Raw genomic sequence first — 12,662 nt, 5'->3', positions numbered from 1 at the left:
ACTTCCCTAGCAAACCTGAAGACCAGAGCTTATCCCTTTGGCTCATGATAGAATCAGAACATGGACTTACAAGTCATCCAACCTGCATATGTGCGCCACAGCATTTGTGCACCTATATACCATCTCACACAAATCATAATAATACAAAACTTTCTCTGATCGTGCTCAATTCTTAATGTGTGCCATGGTCCTGGTTTCAATTTTAGCACTACCAAAAAGAAGTAAGTAATATTACATGATAAAAATGTTTTAACTTTTATTTTTTTTGTTTTTGTTTTATTTACAAGGTTAAATTAACACAGAATCCACATAACATAATTAGCCAATTTAAATATGCAGCTGGTGTTTTTAATAACTTACCTTTTGGGGACTGGAGAGATGGCTCAGCAGTTAAGTGCACTGGCTGCTCTTCCAGAGGACCCAGGTTCTATTCCCAGCACCTACATGACAGCTCACAATTGTCTGTGACTCCAGTTCCAGAGGATCTGACACCCTCACACAGACAAACATGCAGGCAAACACTAATGTACATAAAAATACAAATAAATTATTAAAAAAGAACTTACCTTTTTGTTTGTTTGTTTCACTTGATTTGTTGGTTCGGTTGGTTGATTTGAAACATGGTATCTGCGGCTTAGGCTGGCCTCAGCCTCTTACATGCTGCAATTACAGGAATGAGCCACTGCCAAACTTAGGTAGAAAACTTTTCAGTACCACATAATGCCCTGTAACTGTGATAATTTGTCATTTTCTAGCTCTTGCTGCCTTTTTTGATGACTCCACATAAATAAAGTCAAATATTTAAATATAGACCTTTGTGTTTGGTTTCTTGAATTCATGATCATATTTGAGAGTTCAAGTTGTAGCATGTATTAATACCTCATTCCTTTTTAGAGCTTGAGTGTTATTCTATACATATAGACTACAATTCATTTGATCATCTGTTGATAGACATTTAGATTATTTCTACCTTTTCGACATAAAGAATAGCATTGTAAATATTTGTATGAAATGTCTGTGTGGCCTGAAGGTGGTGGCACACACCTTTAATCTCAGCACTCAGGAGGCAGAATCAGGCATATCTTTGAATTTGAGGCCAGTGTGGTCTACAAAGTTCCAGAATAGCCAGAACTGTTATACAAATCTGTATGGACTACAGTTTTCAATTCTGTGTGTGTGTGTGTGTGTGTGCTGCATGTGTGTGCATATGTATGTACTTGCCTGTGCAGACAAAGGCTGACAGTGGAGATGTTTTTATCAGTTGCTTTTTACCTTTTGAATGTGTTCTCCATTCTTTGGGTCTATAGCTTCTTCCATAAGGTTTTCCCATCTTAGTCTTTGAAAGGGGGGGTCTCTGAACATGAAACTTACTGATTAGGTCAGATTGGCTGCCCAGTCATTTTCCTGTCTCTGCCTTCTAGCCCCAGAATTACAGGTGCATACTACTGCACCTGGCCGTTGCCTTGTTTAATTTTTTGAGATAAGGTTTCTCTGTGTGGCTCTGGCCATCTAAAGGTGTGTGTACTGCCACTGCCTGGCTGCTTTACTTCATTATAACAACTCCTGGGTTGTCCTTTGGGGAAGTTAGGTTAAGAACTCAAGCAGAGACTGCCGACTGGTTTGTTCATTTTATTTTCTTATAAAACATTGGACCACCTTTCCAGGGTTGGTACCACCCATCATAAACCAAGCCCCCCATATCAATCAAGACTTGCCTAGAGGACTGATGGAGGCAGTTCCTCAATTGGAAGTTCTCCTACCCAGATTTTTCTAGTTTGTATCAGAATTATAAAACAACACAAACCGTTACTTTTGGGAAATAAATTTAGGTCCCCAGACTTACATATCAAACAACTTTACATCAAGCCACTATTCCCTCTCATTTTGTCCTTTTTTATTTAATTACATTTTATTTCTTTTTATTTTTTTATTTTTGAGACAGGATTTCTCTGTAGTTTTTGTTGCCTGTCCTGGAACTAGACCAGGCTGGACTCGAACGCACAAAGGTCCACCTGCCTTTGCCTCCCTAGTGCTGGGATTAAAGGCATGTGCCACCATCGCCTGGCCTACATTTTATTTCTTTGTGGGTGGAAGACATCCCATAGTATCAGAGGACAACTTTGTATAATGTTGTTAATCTCTTCCTGCCATGTGGGTTCTAGATATGGAAATAAATGGGGTCTCACTATGTAACCCAGGGTGGCCTTGAACCCATGACAGTTCTCCTGCCTCACCTTCAAGAGTTGGAATCTGCTGGGTGGTAGTGGTGTACACCTTTCATTCCAGCAGACAGATCTCTGAGTTCGAGGACAGCCTTGTCTGCAAATGAAATTCCAGGACAGCCAGAGGTGTTACACTGTCTCAAACAAACAAACAAAAAAAAACCCCAAAAACTTTTGTTATATTTCTGTTGTGTATGCATACACTCAGTGCATACATGTGCAAGGGAATTGGATCCTGTGTTCTACTCTCTGTAAAAAAGTCAGATTGTCAGTCTTGGGAGCAAACACACCATCAACTGAGCCATCTTGCTGGCCCCTACTTTTTTTTAAAGATTTATTTATTGTATACACAGTGTTCTGCCTGCGTGAATGCCTGCACTACAGAAGAGGGCATCAGATCTCATTACAGATGGTTGAGAGCCACCATGTGGTTGCTGGGAATTGAACTCGGGACCTCTGGACAAGCAGCCAGCGCTCTTTACCACTGAGCCAGCACCCCTGTTGCCCATTTTTAAATTGTCTATCATTCTGGAATTATGTTGTAAGAGCTGTTTATGGGGGCTGGAGAGATGGCTCAGAGATTAAGAGCTCTTCCAAAGGTCCTGAGTTCAATTCCCAGCAACCACTAAGTAGCTCACAACCATCTGTGAGTTCTGGTGCCCTCTTCTGGCCTGCAGATGTACATGCAGACAGAACATAATCTTAAAAAAAAAAATAGATGTTTGTGTATTCTGGATTTTTTTGTTTTTGTTTTTCTGTTTTGTTTTGTTTTTTGTTTTTCAAGACAGGGTTTCTCTGTGGCTTTGGAGCCTGTCCTGGAACTAGCTCTTGTAGACCAAGCTGGCCTTAAACTCACAGAGATTCGCCTGCCTCTACCTCCCGAGTGCTAGGATTAAAGGTGTGCACCACCACCGCCTGGCTAGATTCTAAAGACTGATCAGACATAAAGTTTTCAAGCATTTCCTGCCCTTGTGCATGTTCTTTCTTCACTTTGCATAATAACCTTGGTACTTTTTTGTTTTAATGTGTATAAGTGTTTTGTTTGCTTCTGTGGTCACGCATTTGTGGTGCCTGCAGAGCATCAGATCCCTGGAACTGGAGTTAGTTTGTGAGCCACCTTGTAGATGCTAGGAATTGAACCCAGGTCCTCTGGAAGAACAACCAGTGGGTGCTCTTAAGCACTGAGCTATCTCTCCAGTTTATCTTTTGCCCTTTTATGTAAACGGAAGCTTTTGTCCTGCTTGCTTCCATAGCCATTCAATCTCAAACACACAGAGGCTTATATTAATTACAAGCTGTTGGGCCTTTTGCTCAGGCTTATTATTAACTAGGTCTTACTAGTTTGGATTACTAGATATATGTAAAGATTTATTTAAAAAAAAAAAAAAAAGGAAGAACTGGAGCAATGGCTCCGTGGTTAATAGTGCTTTCTGTTCTTGCTGAGCAGAAGAGTTCAGTTCCCAGTATCTACCTTGGGCTGCTCACCATTAACTCTAGCTCCAGGACACACACACACATACACTGACATGAGAGTGCATGCAAATGCATAGACACATACATTGTTTTTATTTGTTTGTTTATGAATGACTATGTTGGTCTGGGAAGATGACTTAATGGGTAGAATGCTTGTTACTCTAGTGTGAGTACCAGAGTTCAGAAACCCAGGCACCCACATACGAGCCAAACAGGTGTGGCCACCTGCCTATAATCTCAGTACTCTAAAGGAAAAGACAATGTCCCTTGGACAAGCTGGCTAAGTCTGAGATTTCTGAGTTCAGGGAGGCACATCTTAAGTCAGTAGAAAGTGATCCAGAGAGTTAGCAGGCATTAATTAACATCGAGCCTCTAGGAACATGAACATCACCAAACACATAGACAACATCCCTCTTCCAATTTTTTTGTTTGCATAAACAAATTTTTAGGTTGTTTTTATTCGTATTGAATTGTACTTTGCAAACAGTCTAAGATAAATATGCCCTTTTCTTGCAGAGTAATGCAGCGTCTGGTGGGATGACACGGCGAAACACTTACGTTTGCAGTGAGAGGTCTGCAACGGATCGACACTCAGTGATCCAGAATGGCAAAGAAAACAGGTATGAGATTTTACTTATTGGCAAAAAAAAAAAGTTTTCTCCCAAAAGAAGTGGTAGTATGTTACTTCTCACTTTTCTAATCTAAATTCAAATAATCAACTGATCCTTCTTTAAAGGTAAGTAAACTTTAAATGCTAATTTCTAGCAAGAGATTAGGATTCCAGATTCTTCTCTTTGTCCAAAGCATCTATCTCTATGGTTGGTATGTGTGACAAAGAAGAGCTGGGGTTGGACCAGGGAGGTTTCTTCAGAAAGACTGTCAGCGTGGTCTTTGAAAACGGTGAGTAGGGAATGGAGGAGATTTTGTGTGTGTTCATCTTTTGAACAGGGTCTGGGGTGTGGTTTAGATATAGTGCCATAATAGTGTGCATGGTTCCATTTCCAGCTCTATGATAGCAATAATAATAGCTTAAGCTGGGTGGTTGTCTTATAGGTCTTTAATTCCTAGCACTCTGGAGGCCTATGCAAATGTTTCTCTAAGTTCAGGGCCAGCCTTGCTACCAGGCACAGATGGCCAGGAGTATCATAGTCTCCCCTCAGAGATATACACTTGAGTTCTAGGAACATGGAGAGTCTATCTTCTGCATGACTTGAAATATTAAGATCATGTATCCATAAGTAGAAGATCATATCATGCAGACAGCTTTCCAGAGTTATGAAATAAGAGTACGAAAACGAGGAGAGATGGCTCTGTGGCGGAAAGCACTGACTACTCTTCCAAAGGACCCATGCTCTATTTCCAGCACTCATGTGAGACTCAACACCCATCTGTATATAACTCCAGTCCTAGGGATCTGATTATCTCTCCTGGCTTCCACGGGCATGCATGTGGTATGCAGACATATAGACTGGCAAAACAACCATACATACCTAAAAGTACAGCCTCTGATGGTCTTCTGAAACTCAGGAAATCTCCTAAATGTGAGCTCCTGTAATCAAAAATAAATAAATAATAAACTGTACTGTGGTGGTACACACCTTTAATTTCCGCACTGGGAAGGCAGAGATAGGTGAATCTCATGAGTTTAAGGCCAGCTTGGTCTGCAGCTCTAGCAAGTTCCAGAGAGTTACATACACACAGAATCCCTGTCTCAGACAAAAGAGAAAGAAAGGAAGGGGAAAAAAGGAAGAAATGAAGAAAGAAAGAAAATGGGATTAGGTAGATCCAGAAACCATGAAGTGCTATTGATTTGGGTGAGGGGGCAGGGGTGGTAGGGAAAAGAAATCTATTGGAGGGATTTGGTTAAATGTATATTCTGTATAGAATAAACCAGATTCTGAGAAGATGAAAATCACAGTGAGTCTCAGAGGACTCCATGATGAATTCATATTACATTTTGCTGTCCTCTGGCTTGAATCTTGACCACTATCTGGTCATATTTAGCATCAGTGGTTGTGTGTTGGGGGGAGGGTGTTAATAGGTTTTTTTTCCAAACATACATGTGTGAAGCCCTGAGGTGCAGTAGACAGTGGAAAACGAGGAGTGAGTTGGGGTGATAGTAGTCTTCATTCTTTCTTCTTCAGGCTCTTCCTGCCTCCACACTCAAGTACTGGGGTTACAAGTGTGTGTACTATACACATGTCTTCTCACATTAATTTTTTTTTTTGTTTTTGTTTTTCGAGACAGGGTTTCCCTGTAGTTTCTAGAGCCTGTCCTGGAACTAGCTCTTGTAGACCAGGCTGGCCTCGAACTCAGAGATCCACCTGCCTCTGCCTCCCGAGTGCTAGGATTAAAGGCATGCGCCACCACCGCCCAGCTTTCTGACATTAATTTGTTTTATTGTAATGATTTTTGTATTGTTTGGTCCCATTATTTAAACAATATGTGACTAGTGACCTCTGATTACCTGAGAAAGATCAAACTCCATATTTTGTTAATTATTTTCTTATTGCTAGAACAAAATACCTCATCAAAAACATGGATGAAGGGCTTATTTGGGCTCACAGTTCATCGTTTTGGGAAGTGATGACTGTAGGAGCTTAAGGCAGCTGTTCATGTCACACCCAAAGTCAGGATGCACAGAGGAAATGAGGGCTTGTGCTCTAATTTCTTTATCTTATTTACAGTCAGGACCCAGCCCACAGCTAAAATTGTTCTCCCTGCCACACTTAATCAAATCTAGGTAATCCTTTACAGGTTTTTCTAAGAGGCTTGTCTCATAAGTAAATCTAGCTCTTATCAAGTTAACTGTCATACCCCCATTATTAAACCCTTCCATAGATTACTAGAACTTTTGATCAGCTAAGCTTATTTTGTAAGATTATGTTTATCAGTGAATTAGGAAAAAAAATTTATGTGCGTTGGTGTTTTGCTTATATGTCTGCAGATTCCCCTAGAACTGTAGTTACAGACAGGTGTGAGCTGTCATGTGGGTGCTGGAAATCAAACCCTGGTCCTTTTGGTACAGCAGCCAGTACTAACTGTAAGCCATCTTTCCAACCCCTTATCACTGATTTTTTTTTTTTTTAAACCAACCTTCTGATTTCAGTGATGGGGTGGGGGGAGCTCTTTTGTATTGTTGTTTTCTGCTTTATTTCTTAACCTTTGCTTTCTCAGAGTAGGGTTTTCTTTTTATTATTTTTATTTTATGTGCCTTGGTGTTTCATCTGCATATATATCTGTGTGAAGGTGTCAGATACCCTGAAACAGGAGTTACAGACAGTCATGAACTGCCAAGTGGGTGCTGGAATTTGAACCCAGGTCTCCTAGAACAGCCAATCCTCTTAACCACTGAACCATCTCTCCAGCCCCAGTGAATTTTTTTTAAATATTTATTTATTATGTATACAATATTCTGTCTGTGTGTGTGCCTGCAGGCCAGAAGAAGGCACCAGACCCCGTTACAGATGGTTGTGAGCCACCATGTGGTTGCTGGGAATTGAACTCAGGACCTTTGGAAGAGCCGGCAATGCTCTTAACCTCTGAGCCATCTCTCCAGCCCGCCCCAGTAAATTTTTAAAAATATTATATTCTGGTGTTTTTCTGATTCCTGGTCCTTTGTGGAGCTTTTTATTTTTCTGCATAGGTGATAGTTTTTGTTTGTGTTGTATTTTTTTGTTGGTTCTGTTTTGAAATAGGTCTCACAACCTGGAACTCACTATGTAAGTAGCTGTCCTTTGCCCCCAGAGTACTGAGATAAAGTACCCTGATGAAAGCAGCGTTAGGGGAGACAGGGTTACTTGGTTTGCAAAGCCGGGCTCCAGTCCATCCCTGAAGGTACAGCAAGGCAGAACTTGTAACAGCTAGTCACCGTCACAGGCAAGAACAAAGAAAAATGAATGCATGTACTCAGCTCATTCTCTCTACTTATGTAATTTAGGATGCAAACCAGGGATTTTTACACACAGTGGTCTCCCATATCATTTAATAAAATTTTAAGATAGTTTTTTACAAACATGCCCGTAGGTCTTATCTAGACAATTCCTCATTGAGTCAGAGGGGGGGGGGGGCAGATAAAGGTTAGAGAACAACTTTGAGCAGTTAAGTCTTTCTCTTTCTTTCCCCCATGAAGGTACAGGGGTTGACACTCTTGTCATCAGGCATGGCAGCAAGTGCCCTTATCCACTTACCCATGTGCCAGCCTTTATTCTTGATAGTAGTCTGGTATTAGTAACTGTTTTGTTTGTTTTTTGAGACATGGAGTAGTGCTACATACTGGCTTGCACAGCTTGCTTTCTTAAACATCCCTGGACCACCTACCCACCAACCACCCACAGTGGGCTGGGCCTTTGCACATCAGTCATTAATCAAAAACTGCCTGACAGACTTGCCTGTATGCCAGTCTTATGGAGCTTTTTCTCATTTGTGAGTTCCTATTCCCAAATGATTATAGCTTGTGTGTTGACATAAAACTGACACTGTGTAAAATGTTGGTTTTGTTTTGGCTATGAGGCTCTAAATCAATCTGAGCAGACACAAGAAGTTCTGAAAAGCAAGATTTATTACTGAACAATATCATGGAGACTGACCAGTCAGGGATAACAGTGCAGACTTGGGAGCTAACTATGTCCCCAGTCATTCATTGCAGCAAGTATTTAAACACAAAACCCACAAACATCTGTGCCAAATTACAGTTATATTTTTCCACCAATCAGGATTCAAAGATTAGGGGCTTTCCCTATGGGTTCCAATATTGTCAGTTGACACAGAATGTAAGCTTATCAATCCAACTAATCAGATTTATTTATTCGTTTTGTTGTTGGGAACAGCCATAGTTTTAGAAACCTAAAGAGCATAACAGACTTTCTGTTGTTTAAGGAGGGGTTGATCATCTCTTGGAAAGCCCCCAGTCCCTCTATGGCTTGGGAACATGAACTTTGCTTCACCCTACAGGTAAAATGGAGTTTGAAGTCAAAATGGCAGTGCTTAGGACAAGGTGTTTTTGCCTGTTTCCAACAGGTTTCATTCTGCTTGAATGTTAAGAAAGCACTATTTTGGGCTGGTGAGATGGCTCAGTGGTTAAGAGCACTGACTGCTCCTCCAGAGGACCCAGGTTCAATTCCCAGCACCCACATGGCAGCTTGCAGCTGTCTGTAGCTCCAATTCAAGAGAATCTGACGTCATTATACCAATGCGTATGAAATAAAGTTAAAGTTTAAAAAAAAAGAAAAAAAAGAAGGCACTATTTTGCCGGGCAGAGGGGGTGCACATATTTAATCCCAGTACTCTGAAGCCAGATCTCTGTGAGTTCAAGGCCAGCTTGGTCTACAGAGTGAGTTCTAGGACAGCCAGGGTGATGAGACAGAGAAACACTTTCTCAAAACAACAACCAAAAGAAAGGCACTGTTTGCTGCTTGGTGGTGGCACATGCCTTTTAATGCCAGCACTTGGGAGGTAGAGGCAGGCAGATCTCTGAATCCAAGAAACAGAAAAATTCTAGCCCGAAACAAAAAAAGAAAACCACTATTTATATTAGGTTTTTTAAATGAGGCCAGGGCTGGTGGCACATACATTTGATCACAACACTTGTAAGGCAAGAGGCAGGAGGATCTTAAAGACTCCATCTTAAAAAAAAAATGCCCCACCCTTAGACCCAAAACTATTAAGAATATAACTTCTGTTATCTTGCTTTTAGAGATTGTTGTGGACTAGATTATTTATGACCAATCGTGAATACTTTTTGGGGGTTTGTTTGTTTGTTTTTGGCTTTTCAGGACAGGGTTTCTCTGTAGCTCTGGCTGTCCTGGAACACATTCTGTTCCCTCTGCTTCCAAGTGCTGGGATTAAAGATATGAGCCACCACCTCCTGGCACCTTTTGCATTTTTTATAGCAACCAGCTTGAACTTCTAGAATATGTTGCTGTTAGTGTAAGGACTGTGTCGTGAATAGTTTTTTGTTGTTTCTGTTAGAATTTGATTGTACCAGTTTGAAATTTAGCTAACACTAAATTAGGATGTTAGGCCTAATGTAGATAGATGTTAAAAACAACTGTGTTGGGCCTGGAGAGATGGCTCAGCCGTTCAGAGCACTGGCTGCTCTTCCAGAGGACCAGAATTCAATTCCCAGCAAACATGTGGGGGCTCACAACCATCTGTTATGGGGTCTGGTGCCCTCTTCTGGCCCACAGGAATACATGCAGACAGAACACTGTATACATGATAAATAAATAAATTTAAAAATCAAATACAAAACAGGTACACCATACAGTAGTGATACACACGTTTAACATTAGCACTTGGGAGGCAGAGCGGTTGGATCTCTTAAGTGAGTGGGGGGTGGTAGACTGGAGAGATGTCCAGTAGTTAAAAGAGCATTTATTGCTCTTATAGAGGACCAGAATTCTAACTAATGCTGCAGGAGACCTAGTATGCTATTCTAGAGTTTGTGGGCATGCTCACTCAAGCACACACACAATTTTAATATAATAAAAATGATTTTAATCAAATAGTTAATAATTCAAATGTGAATTATACTTTCCCTTAGTACTTTGAGGAGAATCCAGTCAGTGCTGCAGAGTATCTGCACATGCTCTCTTCATGCCTGTGTACCTGTAGGTCTAGTCTCTCCTGCAGCTGCTTCTTGGGAAAAGAGAACAGTCTCTTGCTGTGCACCAAAGTCTTAAAAACAAAGCTTCTCGCAAGTTTTTAAGACAACATATGTTCTCCAGAGATGTCAAACAGCTCCTGCTTTTCTTACTGTGTTCCAAACACATGTTGATCCTTGCTCCCAGTTTGGTCAAAATTGTCAGCAGCTGGGCAGAGCAATCAATGTATGACTGCTGTCTGGACCTAAACAGATAAGAAAGAGTATAAGAGTTGAGCCAATGAGACACATAGCTTAGCAGGTAAAAGGCATTTGTAATTTGCCATGTAAACCTAGTGACTATAGTTTGATTTCCGGAACCCATATAAAGGCAAAAAGAGAAAACAGGTCTTAGGGTACTATTTTATGTGGGTGAGTTTGTTTGAAGCTATTAGGCAAGGTAACACTGAAGACTTTAAATCAGTATAACACTCTTTCCATAAATAGTCCATATGCTGATTTTTCCCATCTATATAAGAAGGGAGAAAATGTCTTCTGAGTGGGAAAGTTCTAAACTGTGTTGTTCAAATGACGTAGGATACTCTGGTGTATAATAACAAGTTTCTGTACCCATTACTTCAGTCACTCATTTGAAAGGAAAAAGGTGAAACGTACTATGTGCTTGTGCCACATTCATTTTACCACCTACATTTGCATAGAGATGTCTTTAGGGTGTGTTCTATTTCAGGCAGAGCTTGGAAGGCACATATAGAACAAGTATTTAAACATGGAGACTGTTATATTCTTTAAGATAATGAACTTTGGGGGGGGGCTGGAGAGATGGCTCAGTGGGTAAGAGCACTGACTGTTCTTCCAGAGGACCCAGGTTCATTTCTCAGCACCCCCATAGCAGCTTACAGCTATCTGTAACTCAGGTTCCAGGGGACCTGACACCCTTGCACCAATGAAATAAATTTTTAAAAAAAGATAATGAACTTTTTAAACTGCTGTTTGCAAAAGCAGCTGCAGGCCAGCAATTGGCCCAGAATCCCCAAACAAGTGAAAGAGACTCTTGATCTCTGGAGGTCTGCAGGGGTCTGGGGAGAAGGTGTGTGCATTAGACAGACAGCAAGCTGCTCTTTGGTCACTGTTCCATCACACTGTTGTTTCTGCCTCTGCCTGAACCCAAACCCTCTCCCAGCCTGACAGAAGTGTTCGCTTATGCAGCTAGCCCTGCCTCACTCTGTGCCACATCTACCTGTCGGCTGAGACATCAGAAGTCGATGTCCATGTCAGCCTCTGGGCACCCCAAGATGATGTTACCTCCAATAGACAGTGAAGGAGATAACTTCAAGGCTATGTAAGAAAAACGCACATTCCTTGTAAAGCTAATGTGTACCCACCGCTGCTTAATTTTGTGCTGTGGATTTTATGGTTCAAGATTTTGTTACAGTTGTCCAAAAAACTTCCATATAGTTTTAGTTAAGCACATCCTGTTTCATTGTGTCTGTGTTGTCTGTGTATGTGTATGTATATATGCCTGTCTTCATGCCTTGGCATACTACAGAGGGTCTAAGAAATCCCTACCCCAACTTGGTTTCAGCATGTGGGATTTTATATTTATGCCATCTGTGTGCTTCTACAAATTTTTTGGTTGCCTGTTCCTTTTCACATGCAAGCCTTTCCTTTTGGCACAGTTCTCTGTGTAAGCAGCTTGAAGGGAAGTAGAGGGGGAAAGTTTAAGTTAGCCTACATTACTCTTGTCCTTGAAATGTGCATATATGGTATCCCTGAACTTTCTGAGCTTTGTTTCTTGTCCTGTTCCTTTGATATCTTCCCCACTGAGCTTACGTTTTTTTCCGAAATCCTGTTTTAAAATACCCTTTGGATCTTGATTCCCAGTGGCTGATTACTTCATTATGTGTAAAAGGTATATTGTGCTTATAAATTTTCATGTTGTGATTTTGGGAACAGAGATGTCTCTTTTTCTGCTTTCCTAGCACTATTCCAGATCAGAGAACTCCAGTTGCTTCCACCCATAGTATTAGCAGTGCGACCACTCCAGATCGGATTCGCTTTCCAAGGGGCACGGCCAGCCGTAGCACTTTCCACGGCCAGCCTCGGGAGCGGCGAACTGCAACATACAATGGCCCACCTGCCTCACCCAGCTTGTCCCACGAAGCCACACCACTGTCCCAGACTCGAAGCCGAGGTTCCACTAATCTTTTTAGTAAACTAACTTCAAAACTCACAAGGAGGTAAGTGTTATGTAGTGCTGGTTCTGTTGGAGCAAATACAAAGAGAAAAAGTAAATGTCTTTCCTAATTTGTGAAGCTGCTGCCTGGATCCTTTTCTTTCCTCCATTAGCTCATGTGTATCCAGCT

At 41.2% G+C, this 12,662-nt stretch overlaps 1 protein-coding gene across 1 annotated transcript in view; it reads left to right on the top strand.

The window, feature by feature from the left end:
• Mark3 (microtubule affinity regulating kinase 3) overlaps window positions 1-12,662 on the top strand; it is an 82,736-nt gene that overhangs the window by 59,615 nt on the left and 10,459 nt on the right. Inside the window, exons 9-11 of the mRNA XM_042055399.1 lie at window positions 4,212-4,315; window positions 11,480-11,638; window positions 12,279-12,536. Of these exons, the coding sequence (XP_041911333.1) occupies window positions 4,212-4,315; window positions 11,480-11,638; window positions 12,279-12,536 (521 nt within the window). The remainder of the gene's footprint in view (window positions 1-4,211; window positions 4,316-11,479; window positions 11,639-12,278; window positions 12,537-12,662) is intronic.

The sequence above is a fragment of the Arvicola amphibius genome, chromosome 7, assembly GCF_903992535.2.
Source record: "Arvicola amphibius chromosome 7, mArvAmp1.2, whole genome shotgun sequence".
Classification (NCBI taxonomy): Eukaryota; Metazoa; Chordata; class Mammalia; order Rodentia; family Cricetidae; genus Arvicola; species Arvicola amphibius.
The sequence above is the reverse complement of the archived record's forward strand: the minus strand, read 5'-3'. Positions and strand labels throughout refer to the sequence as shown.